Source organism: Balaenoptera musculus, chromosome 3 (assembly GCF_009873245.2).
Source record: "Balaenoptera musculus isolate JJ_BM4_2016_0621 chromosome 3, mBalMus1.pri.v3, whole genome shotgun sequence".
NCBI lineage: Eukaryota > Metazoa > Chordata > Mammalia > Artiodactyla > Balaenopteridae > Balaenoptera > Balaenoptera musculus.
In genome coordinates this window covers 106,430,068-106,443,428 of record NC_045787.1, presented here as the reverse complement: position 1 = coordinate 106,443,428, position 13,361 = coordinate 106,430,068, and the positions used below count along the sequence as shown (strand labels likewise).

At 33.2% G+C, this 13,361-nt stretch overlaps 1 protein-coding gene across 1 annotated transcript in view; it reads right to left on the bottom strand.

Moving 5' to 3' along the window:
- The window catches only part of ADAMTS19 (ADAM metallopeptidase with thrombospondin type 1 motif 19), a 288,773-nt gene that overhangs the window by 108,521 nt on the left and 166,891 nt on the right, over positions 1–13,361 (bottom strand). The window contains exon 11 of the mRNA XM_036845509.1: positions 2,626–2,727. Within this exon, the coding sequence (XP_036701404.1) occupies positions 2,626–2,727 (102 nt within the window). The remainder of the gene's footprint in view (positions 1–2,625; positions 2,728–13,361) is intronic.

Below are 13,361 nucleotides of genomic sequence, written 5' to 3'. Positions count from 1 at the left end.
CCTACGTGCCACAACTAGATAGAGAAAACCCGCACGCCACAACTAGACAGAAGCACACGAGCCGCAATGAAGAGCCCGCGCGCCGCAACTAAAGACCCGTTGCGGCCAAAAATAAAATAAATAAATAAATAAATAAATAAATAAATAAATAATAAATAAATCTGTTAAAAAAATCATTTTGAATCATAGAATTCTGGTCAGCACCTTCTCAGACTTAATTATGTACTCTTAGATGAACTAGTTATACAGCTAAATTAACATCACTAGAGTGTAACACATTACAAAATTCTCAGCTTTGTTTCTTGGTTTGCCATGTACTGAGCTAGCAGTGTTTAGCGCGAGGTTGCAAGCATCCAAATATTTTATCCCTACAGCCCTCAACTGCAGAGTGTTGGAAGCTATTGTCATGATGGCTCCTACAACAGCTGGAACAGATGGATAGCTGAAGAAGCCCACATGGCCTGAGGAACTGAGAAGTTCATTAGTTATTTCAATACACAAAGCATTACAGAACCACTAAGAGAATATCATTAGCACAATTATAGGGAAATAAAACATTTACGTTTAATGAGTAATTACAATTTTGATTGCTGAAAGAATAAGTTTATTTTAGAGAACTAAAGAATGCAATTTTTTCTCATAAATATCAGAAGAAAAAAATAGTAGAAAAATATTTAGGACACCAGATTATAAAAATGAACAGATTTTATATTGCTAATGAAGAACTAAGTAAGACAAATGGGTTGTGTGATGTTTGAAGACATGTGACTGAATATTTGGTTATCTCTATTTATTACTGCTTTTGTGTTTCAGGGATGATGGAAATTATTGCTGGTGCAGAGTTTTATGACTCAAGCAATAAATTACTCAGCATAATACCATGAGGCTTGCCCAATGTACATACGTTATTGTACTTTTGTGTATAATTTAAAAATAAAACAAATCCAAATTCTGACGCTCCATGTAAGCTCACAGAAAACACATTTGTCAGTCTGTAAACAACTGACTGATATTCACAGAAGTTCTCTTTCAAGGAACCATTTTCTTACTGATTATATCTAGTGATAAAATATTTCTAGTCCTTTTTTATTATTTGGGACTTAATTTGTACATTTTTCTTTTTCTCATTAAAGAAATCACAGAAGTAATATGACTACATGCTGTACATTTTTCTTTTTCTCATTAAAGAAATCAAAGAAGTAATATGACTATATGCTTATGTCAAACAATCAAGAAATATCAGGAGAAAAGTTATATTCACCCTCACTTCCCATTGCTTTATTCCATCCATCAATTCCACATCCCTCCCAAGAGTCAACTGCTAATTATAGTTTGGCGTTTATATTTTCAAACCATTTTCAATGAGTTTAAAAATATATACTCTGTGTGTATACTCCCATCTGTATGCAAATTGTTTTTTTCCCTAACTCTCAAATGGTATCATATAAAGTATCAGTTTTTTCTGACATGTCTCTATACTATCATGTCTTGTAGATGTTTTCAATTTAATACATATATATTTATCTCATTCTGTTAACAGCTACACTGGAACCATTCCTCTCCTGATGAATATTTTTGTTGTACCTCATTTCTCACCACAGCAAGTTGTATCCTGACATAAGCATGTGTGTGCGTGTGTTTGTGTGTGTACATGCACACGTGCCTATCTTTTTGCACAGGTGTAAGTATTTACTTAGGACAAAATTCTAGAAGTGGAACTGCTAGATTTCCATTTCTGTCCATTTTTCAAATTGATGTGCTTTTAAACTAGCCTTCTACATAATTTAATTCTTTTCACTAAGTAATTCACCCCAAGTAATCTTTATGTTGTTGATTCTTTTCAAATGTAGTAAAAATTCATGTTCTTCAGAGGCAAGTTTTCTGATCTTACATCTAATGAGTAAAGTAATAACTGTTCTACTTCCCTTCATAGAATAAAAATTAGAAAATTATGTAAACTATTGAATGGTTATCTTTTGATTAAATTAACTGTAATTATAAGTTTATATGGGATCTAACGCCTTAATATTCTTCAAGAAAATTAATTTTCAACAGCAATTGAAATGATCTGGAAATGTGTACTAATACGTTTCCATAGCCTTATGAAACACATTAGATTAAACAACTTAGACAGCCAAATGTTTACTAATCCCCCAGAATATTTTATTTATGATGCTTGAAATGACAAGGAAAAACTATACCTGGTGGCTCTCCTAAGACAATATTTTATACTTTAAAGGATTCATTAGCTCTGAGTTTTACTATTTATGATTTATTTGTGAATCTTTTACTTATGTGTAATATAATAGTAAAATATTTCATTTTTGTTAAAGTCATACATATATCCAACTCTCCACATTGTCATAATCAACAATAAAAAATTACTGAATTGATATTTTAAAAACCCATGGATTTGCGAAAATGTAAGTGTTAAAATTGAAAATAGAGGAAATGCTGAAACTTGATATATATAGAAAGTATTACACTGGTGTTAAGAAAGATACATATGTAACTGGCAGAAGAAAATGGCTTACCAGTCACACTCATAACTAGTAAGGAGAAAATGCAAGTTTCTTAAGTTTCACTTAATATCCTTATTAATTTCAGGCAGCACCAATGACTTACCTTACCAGTGTCACAATCGGTTCCGTCCATTGGTGGATCTAGTTTGGTTCTGCATTCTTTTTCCCCTTCTACCTTGCACCACAACCCTGTGCAAATAACATGCTGAAAACAAGGGTATAATAACTAATAAGGGGAAGGCATCACATTTTTGAGGTTAAGTCAATAAGGAGCTTTGAGAGAGCTCTTTTAACAGAACATCAGAAATGATTTGAAGAAAAATATACTTTAGGTACTTTTAATATAAAACTTATAATTGAAATAGTGTATGGCTTATTTATAGTGATGAGAAGACTGATAAAAATAGAAAATCTGTTTCATAAATTTAACTATTTTAAAATTTCTTTAAATAAAACACATGTGATTACGCAAGATTAAGTAGCTACAGCAGAAAACTGTAAGCTAAAAATCATTATTTATACTATTATATGAACCAGGCTGGAAAAATTAAAGTAATGAGCTTATGGTATGAATTTAGTGCCTCCTATCTTAAAGCCTGTCCTCACTTGTGCTCTGCTGTATGCCGACAAGCCATGTTAGTACTTCATTATTTCATCACATAGCCTTGGCCCCTGATGCAATACAGAGACTCTCAGTGGGCATATTTCCCTTGTTATCAGTCATTTTTACCTCAGTATGAATGAGTTCTAGGTACCCAGAATACATTTAACTTTGTCTAGGGAAAAGTTGAGGGAACAAACAAAAAATAGTGAGATAAAACAGCATAAACACAACAACATTGAAAGAAGAGAACTCTATACTTGTGGCCACCCAGAGACAGATAAAGAGGCAAAACTACCACATTCTTAAGGACTTTCTATTTCTATAGGATGGCTGAAGTTTTTTAGATACAAGCATGTTATTAACAAATTACACAGAAATATCAAATCCATGTGGCATACTTAAAGCGACTGTAGTAATCTATCTTGAAGATGATAGTGTGACTATCTATCCAGATATTTGGAGTAAAGGTTGGAAGAAAGCAGGTTGATAAGGACAGAACAAGTAACTGTTGATGTGAAAGACAGTCTTGAAAGGGTGAGAAGACCAGTCAGATGGGAGGAGGCATATAAGGGTAGGGAGTAGGGAACAAGATTTTAAAGACAGAAAAACCAGATCCTGAATGCCAGGACTCCATATTTGGAGGGAAAAAAGAAATCACTCAGCAGTTGACCAGCAGGTTGATAAGATAAAAAGGCTATTTTAGGGGGTTTACTCTGGCAGTGGTGTTCAAAACAAACTGAAAATCACTGTAAAGTTAAAATTAACTTATGACTCAAATCTACTAAATACTTTGGGGATCATAAATTTAAACTAAGATTTCAAGCAGGTCTATTACAACTCTCCGAATTTGTTACAACTCCCCAAATATTATTCTCCTATTCTTTCTTTATTTAAAAATTTAGATTTCTGAAATGTTTGTAAGCTCTTGAAAATTCAATAGTCTATGGCAGGAGCGTGATATATTCTATTTACACTATTTTATGTGCTGTGACAGTTTTTCTGCTTCAAAATATTTCATACAAATATATCTTATTATATTTAGGATATGATTTAGCTTAATTTCTGTGCTTTTATTTCACATATAATTTACCAAAAATTCATCCAGGAACTAATTTTAAAGAATGCCTAAATGAAATAGCTTCTCTGCAATATTTTAGACTCTTGAAAATAAGCAGAGAGGTTAATTGTTTATCGTGTACTTTTGTGGACACATTTATATTTGAATTAATAGATATCTAACCTGAGAATTTTAGTTCCTAAAAGTTTTTTTTTTTCCTCCAAGACATTCTTGTTAATGGTATTTTATAATTATGGGGTCAAATGCTGAATTTTCCACCAAAGAAGAATTTTGCTTTATTAATATTCAATAAGGCTTAGTTGTGCTATAACATGAATTATTTTAGTCAAGTTCATTAGTTAACCAATGCATATTGAACTAAAAAGCAAATCTTGTCGATGCTGTAGTTTTAAAATCATACTTGCTTGTTGAACGCTGTGGTGGTCTAAATTCTGACCTTCCACCATTATCTGCTATTCAAAACAGCAGGTACTCTAACTGATTCCCACTTGAGGCCCTGAGAGCATAAAAGCAAACCTGGCAGCTTTTCAAGATAAGCACAGTCATACAGAATATATCTCTCATAGAGATCTCTTTACCCTTTATGTTCTACAGTTCTGGGGATCTTTTGGTAAGTAAATTATAGCCTCATTCTGAAAGATAACTCAGATTCAGGATTCAAACCAAACTGTAAAAAGTAAAGCAATAAAATAGTGAAGAAATAGGATGGACTGTTTTCTCCTTGAGAAGGGCAACATCTCAGATGCGTGATGTTAGAGCTATGTAATACCAAGCCCTTTCTTAGGAGGAGCAGGACTGGGTATTTTGTTAGAACCAAACACTCTGTATGTTACACAGGCCAGAGTCAAATCTTCTTTTCAACTTAATTACTGAAATCACTTACTATGGCAATTAAGAAAAGAACTTCAAAACTTAAAATGCTGTGTACAGGAATCCAGGACAGAAATGTACAACTCAGCATTCCTTGCAAACTAATAAAAATAATACAACATTCCTTTTTTATTCCTCTATAATAAGAAATGACCCTTAAAAGCATATATAAATTTGGATGTTTATCTCAAGAAGCCTTTTAAAAAGTTTACATGAAAAAAAAATATTTTCAATGGAATAATTTAAATGGACATGGATTAACTGTCCATGTATAGATATCATAAAATTTATCTTCAAAGACAACCTGTGCCCATGTCTTTCTTTATAGCAAATAGTTCCATTAAGATGTTTTGAATTTTATGTTAAAATAAAAAAATCTTAAGTGCATATGCATGGAAGTAGCAATTAAATCTCAGACATGTAACTCCTTGCTCATCCATAAATTATCTTTCAAACTACAGTCTCAATAATGTAACATTTGATTGCAAATGTAATTCAGTATGGAATAATATTTTCAAAAACAATCTTTTCTATCACAGAACAGCTTGGTATTATTAAGGATGGAAGAGAGGAAAAAAGTAAGGGAGAGAGAAAGAGAGGTATTAAAAAAATAGAATACAAAGACTCAAAAGAAATAAAAAAAACTGAAATCTAGTTTTTTATGAATACTAATAAAATTGAAAATTAATCAAGAATAAAAGAGAAGGCAAAAATAAACACTATTAGGAATAAAAAATGAAGGCATAACTACAGATGACATAAAGTTTAAACAGAAGTAGGAAGACATTATGAACAGCTTTATGCCAAAAAACTTTAGAATGAATATGAAATAGAAAAATATTTTTTAAAAATTTACAAAAAACTTGCTAAAATGGACCTAAGAAGAAATAGAAACACTGAAACTACTGTCTAACCATAGAATAATTAAAAGTGACTGTTGAAAATCTTCCCACAAAGAATACATCTGATCCAAAAACTTAAATTGTCAATTTACATAAACTGTCTAGAGAACAGAAAAAGAGGCAATATTCCTTAACACACTTTATGATACCCAAACCAGACAGGAGTTTTAAAAGAAAATGAAAATAGTGATCTACCTCATTTACAAACTTAGATTTATATATTCTACACAATTTTTAACAGACAGAATCCAGCAATCCATGAAAAAAGGTAATGTACCATCATGATCATGTTGGGTTTTTCTTGGACTGCAAGGCTACTATAATATTAGAGATTTGATTAACATAATCAAGCACATCAAAAACTTCAAAATCTGTGATTTTTGTATCTCTAGATACAAAGCTTGTGACACAATTCAACATCCATTCATTGAAAAAAAAGTTAGCAAACTAACCACTGAAGAACACATCTTCAAAATTAATGGACCTCTGGACATCTATAAAAATCTACAGCAAACACCGTTAAAAAACCGTGAAATGTTGAAAGTTTCCTTTTAAGATTAGGAAAATAGCAAAGATGGCATCTTGGCACAAACATAAAAAAAATGAATACATGATGTATTCAAAGTGGTAAGAGGAAAAAAATAACTGTCAATCTAGACTCCTGAACTCAGCTAAAATTTTATTCAAGACTGAAGGTTAAATAAAGACCCTTTCAAGGAAACAAAAAGTGAGTGTTTACCACCAACAGATCTTCCCAAAAGGAACTTCTAAATGGTGTATTTCAAGAAGAATATGACCTCATAGGAAAGGGCTGAAAAGCACTTGTGATCAAAGAACCTGACAAAAATGAGGATAAATCTAAATAAACATTGATTACATAAAGCAATAATAATTGGACTTTAGCCATTATTATTAACCTTTTTAATGGGAAGAAATACTAAAAATCTAGCATATTTACATCTCAAAAACTTTATCCCTTAGCAGAAATGATTTGACCACTGACAGTTAAATATTTAAATTTGATGTCTTCTCTTTTACCTCCTTCACTCCATATACTTCATGACTGCTAGAGGTAGATGTTGAGTAACAGACATGGGAAGAAAAATGTAGACTACGCATAGCCAACAAATCAAGCAGCACGCTGCAAAGGACCCCTCAATAGAACACATCTTAGAGTGTTAAAGAAAATCAAGGAGTATGAAGAAATTTAGAGAAAGGAGAACTGTCAATACCTAGTTAATGAAGCCCCAAAGAAAAGAAAAAAAAGTGGGAAGGAACTATTTGAAATATTTGAAAGAAAAATGATCCAGAATTTCCTTGTGTGAAAGAGAAATATAAGATAAAAATATTCCTCTTCTGGAATGGTGGAATAAGTTCCCAGAAGACCAACCCTCCTGCAGCTAACAACCATAAACTGTGGAACAAATGCAAAAAACAACTTCCTGGTGGTTCTGGAACATGAACATAGGCAGGTAAATTGTTTAGGGGAGCTGACTGGCATAAGTTGAGTTCACCATCTTTGTGGCTTTGACCTGATAGTGGTTTGTGGTCATGGCATGACACAATGGCTAAAGCAACATATGCCATCTTTTTAGACTCCTTAAGACAGAAACTGATGTGGTCAAAGCTGCCAAAACCTGAAGGGACAATCCCAAAAGGAAGAGAGTAAGAGAAGTTTAGGTCTTTAGGTGGCACCTGTACCATACATGCAAGGGACACACCCCAAATAGCCCAGATAAGGAAAGAGTGAGCTGATCCAACATATGAGGTGCTATCCACAGTAGGCAAGACAGTTTCCAGTTTGAGTCTAACAAACTTAATTCCCTGTGAAAACAAAAACCAAAACACTATTTGGAGGAATATAACAGAATCCAGAGTATCTGCTGCAACAGGGGTTAGCTAACTCTTTTTTTTTTTTTTTAAAGATTCTCTTCTTTTTTTTTTTTTTTTTTAATTTTATTTATTTATTTTATTTATGGCTGTGTTGGGTCTTCGTTTCTGTGCGAGGGCTTTCTCTAGTTGTAGCAAGCGGGGGCCATTCTTCATCGCGGTAGCTAACTCTTTCTGTAAAGTGCTAAATAGTATACAGTTTAGGCTTGTGGGCCACACAATCTCTGTTGCAACTATTCATCACTGTCATTGTAGTTTGAAGGCAGCCAAAGAGAACATGTGAACAAATGGGGGTGACTGTGTTCTAGTAAAACTTTATTTACAAAAACAGGCAGCCAGTCTCTACCCCATAGTTTGCAAAAAATTAATGTATTAATATATATAATATGTTAATGTATTAATATTGTAGAATAAAAACATATGTGTACACAAATAATCATTCACAAATCTTCTGAGTAGCCTTACTCATAATAGCTAACATCCCAGATGTCTACTAAGAGGTGAATTGATAAACAAAACTGTTATATACCAGTGGAATACTATTCATCAAGAAAAAAGAACTAATTACTCATACACATAAAAAGATACAAAGAATGTCTGACTTTTGAATGCAGAGGAAAATTTGGTTTCTCCAATGTAAAGCAGGAGAGGAGAACAAGAGTAAAAAGTAGAGCATAAATAAGAAACACAAACACAAAATAAGCTGACAATAAAAATCCTAAAAAACATTAATTTAAATCAATGTAAAAAATGTTAAACTAGCTGATGAAAATACCAAAAAATGGTTACATTGGTTTAAACAGAAAAATATAAAATCTAGCAATTCCTTTTCTCTAGTAAACATACCCATCTATCCATACCCATATTAGTATTTATGTTTTATTTGGAAAGGTTGAAGATAAAGATGTGACAAATATTAGCCAGGATAATGGTTTTAATGCCAGACAAAATAGATTTTAAGACACAAGTCATAAAAAATGCAGAGGAGAAAAACAGATCAACAGATGAAAAACCATAAATATGTATGCACCTATAATATAATTCAACATTATATAAGGTAATAACAGACAGAAATACAGGGAAAAATAAATAAATCAGTAGTTTGAGTCGGATATTTTAACATGTCTGTCAGTTACTAATGGATCAATCAAACCAAAATAAGCAAACAGATATTTTGAATAATAATATTAATATACTTCATCTAAGATCTAGTGACAGATAATGAACTTCAAAAACCACACATTCTTCAGCAGAAGACCTAAATAGACATTCGCCAAAGAAGATATACAGATGGCCAACAGGCACATGAAAAGATGCTTAATAGCTAATTAGTAGAGAAATGCAAATCAAAACTACAATGAGGTATCACCTCACACCAGTCAGAATGGCCATCATCAAAAAGTCTACAAATAATAATGGTGGAGAGGGTGTGGAGAAAAAGGAACCCTCTTACAATGTTGTTGAGAATGTAAATTGGTGTAGCCACTATGGAAAACAGTATGGAGGTTCCTTAAAAAAATTAAAATAGAGTTACCATATGATCCAGAAATCCCATTCCTGGGCATATACCCGGAGAAAACTCTAATTTGAAAAGTTACATGCGCCCCAATGTTCATAGCAGTACTATTTACAATAGCCAGGACATGGAAGCAACCTGAATATCAATTGACAGATGAGTGGATGTAGAAGACGTGGTGTGTGTATGTGTGCATGCGTGTGTGTGTATATATACATATATAAACATAAATATATGATGGAATATTATTCAGCCATAAAAAAGAATGAAATAATGTCATTTGTGGCAACATGGATGGACCTACAGATTATCATATTAAGTGAAGTAAGTCAGACAGAGAAAGATAAATATCATATGATATCACTTATATGTGTAATCTAAAAAAATGATACAAATGAACTTATTTACAAAACAGAAAGAGACTCACAGATATAGAAAACAAACTTATGGTTATCAAAGGGGAAAGAGGGGAAGGGATAAATCGGGAGTTTGGGTTTAATGGATACACACTACTCTATATGAAATAGAGAAACAACAAGGACCTACTGTATAGCACAGGGAACTATATTCAGTATCTTGTAATAACCTACAATGGAAAGGAATCTGAAAAAGAATATATATATACACATATACACACACACAAAACAAAACAAAAACAGCACAACTTAATTGGAGAACTTGATGGATTCAACCACTTCAAAATTTTAAAATGACATTGTATAAAAAGTTAACACACAATGACATACTTTAAGGAAGTGTCACCTAGAATATAGAATATAGAAAGAACTCCTGCAAATCAGCAAGAAAAACAGAAAGTTTAAAAAATGGGCAAAATGTAAATAGGCAAATTACAAAGATAGAGACCTAAAAAATAAAAGCCCACGTCAATAAGAAGTCGTGAAAAAAAATTAGTCCTAAGGAAAAAAATTAAAGAGCTAGATTATCTAGACAAATAATTTGCCATCAAACTCATGTACTCACATACCGTGTAGGACTAAAGCTCAAAGAATAGGATGAAGTTTTGATTAGATGGCAAGATAGGCAGATTCAATTCCTGGTAGCTTTAACCCACCATAACTTCATTGATCTTATAGGAAGAAAGGACAATAAAAATCTTCAACTTCACCAATCTTAACAACATGATTTATCAATGATACTGTATTAGTTGCCCAAACAACTACTTTCCATCAAGAGATATTTCATGCTTTTTTAGCCCTAATTCCTATTGCCTCTGGAATTTCACAATGCCAAATCAGAGACTCAATCTTCTAGAATTCTTCATAAGGTACTCATTTCAATGCCAGCCTGTTCATTAGATCAAATGAGAGATTTTAGAAGTCCTACATACTTTGATATATTAAGTCGATATAAGAGAAATGTAAAACTGGAACTTTACATGGTACTTTCACTTTAAGTCATCATATGATTTAATTACACTAAAAAGTTTTCGATACAATATAATATGTATGCAACTCACATTGTGCCTAGTCCAAAACCAAAGGCAGAACCTTAAGTTCCTGGAGGTCTTCATTTTAAAATTTTTTTTTAGCAAACTTCCTTCTTACTCAAATAATGTAACTCTCAAGCAGCCACTTCTTATTGGTTCTAAGGAAACATCCATACCTCTGTATTCTTAGCCAGGCTAAGTAATTTTAGGCAGCTATTAGGATAACTTGATGCATTGTAGCTGGCTCAGCCACAAGACGCCAGATGGCCTAGAGGCACCAAATGCTTAGGACTCAGGAATAAGGTCATCTGAGAAGCTAGCATATTCATGCAGAAGAGTGAGCAATTATTGCTGAGGGTCGAGATGTTTCACAAGCATCTCTACAGCTATGCCTTTAAACATTTTGCAGATGTAAGCTGCTATCCTAAGGGTAAATTTATATCATTAATTAGATCAGCATGTACATAATGTTGGAGTCCCTAGTGCTTGTATATAACTATTTGTCAGTAAGAATGGAAGAGCAATATCTAATTCAAATACTATGGGCCAACTACCATTGTCTCATATTGTACCAGAAACACACATGTTGAAAAGTTGCTGCAAATCTTTACTCCATGCAGCTCAACACTTATTTATAACTGAACGGAGATACAAGATGGACATAAGGATGCCTGATTAACTCATGTGTAAGCTGTGAAACATAAGCTACATACCCTTATAGGTTGTTATTTATGGAGCCATTGAATTAATATTTTAGATGGTTATCTTCATATTCTCTGGACATATTATATATCTAAGAATCAACTATTTCTATGAGTAAGATTTTAGAGTTATTATTCCATCATTCAGTTGATTCACTTATTAATTTAAAAATTCTTATTGAGCACTCTTTTAGGTGCCAGAGGTACAGTGATAAAAAGGACTGACAACTCTTTTGATGTTATGGAGCTTGCCTTCTAGGAGATTCGTTTTGTATAAAGTCTAGATGACAGACCGGTAGATATGGCGACTTCACGTGTACCCCCCTGAATGTGTACGTGAGTGGCTTAATGCGCTGAACTATTCTATCTTCTACACTTATAACTACTTCCTCTTATATTTTTAACTTCTACCTCCTTACCCTCAGGTGCTCAGGGATGTCAAGAAAGCATCAAGTAACAGTGTCCCAAACCCAGTGGGAAAAACATAGCAATTGCATATTCTCAGACTTCATTTTACTCCCCTTGTCTTCAGCTTTTGGAATTTCTAATCATTTCCACTTTGAAAAATGTCTTCACTTAGCCTCCAAGATCTTACTTTCTCTTGGGTCGATTCCTACCAACAGACTTCTTCAGAGTTTTAATTGTTGCTTCCTCCTTATTTTCCTAACCTCTAAATATTGTAGTGATTAAGTTCTCAGTCTTCGAATTTTTCCTCTTCTAACTCATTTCCTAGTGTCATCATTTAGTATCATGTCTTCAGTATCTCCTACTTGTTGAGGACTTCCAGATAGATATCTATTCTGGACCTACAAACATCTCTACTTGGATGTCCAATGGACATCTTAAACTTAAAACATGAACCTAACTCCATGCCAGTGCATTTGCTTTCTGTTTCTTCTTGCTACATTTTTCCCAAGATAAATGCATGGCTGGCTACCTAACTTCCTTCAGATTTCTAAACAAATGTCACTTGCTTTAGGAAGCCTTCCCAGATCATCCTGTATAAAATAGCACCATTCCCATCCCCCCATCCCTGGTTGTATTCCCTGTCTTTGTTACCTGAACTTATACTTCTCCAAAACACCTATTACTAACTGACATATTATATATGTATGTACTTATTATCTGTTTCCCCAGCTAAAATTAAGCTCCATGAAGCTGGGGGTTTCTTCCTACTGTGTTACTAGTACACAGAACAGCACCTGGAAAGTAGCTGGAACTCAATAAATATTTATCAAATCAATGACTGAATTTTTAAATAATCTCTTCTGTGGCTCTATCTACCTATTTACCTACCTACCTACCTACCTAATTTCTATGCTTTGCAAGCTGCACTAATTTGGGATGGAAATGATGATTTTTCAAGGGTGGTATCAGAATGCTGTTTTGGATTTTGGAATGAAAGAAGTCCAGCCTCTTAGCCCTAAGAGACTTCGAAAGATAACATAGTTCCATTACTTGTTCTGTAGAGTGTGGCTTAGAAAGAAAAAGAGTTTTGACTAAGGTTACACAACTAATAAGAGGCAGAACCACTGTTAGAGCCCAGGCTTCACGCCTTTCCAGCCAGTGCTCTCCAACCAAACCCCTATTAGGAGGCATTGCTTCTCCTTGGCTGCCCACAGCAGCCCAACCCTTTCTGGCATTATTTTAAAATTGTCCTTAATGAAGATTACACACAGATAGAACTAGAGAAAAATCTGGTTTTATGAATAAAAATGTCACATATAGATAATTTCAGGGGAAAAAAGGAGAACATTTCTGGATACTTAAGACCTAAAACTTAATTCTGTTTGCAAAATGCCTAGTTTAAAACAAGGCAACATCCTAGGAT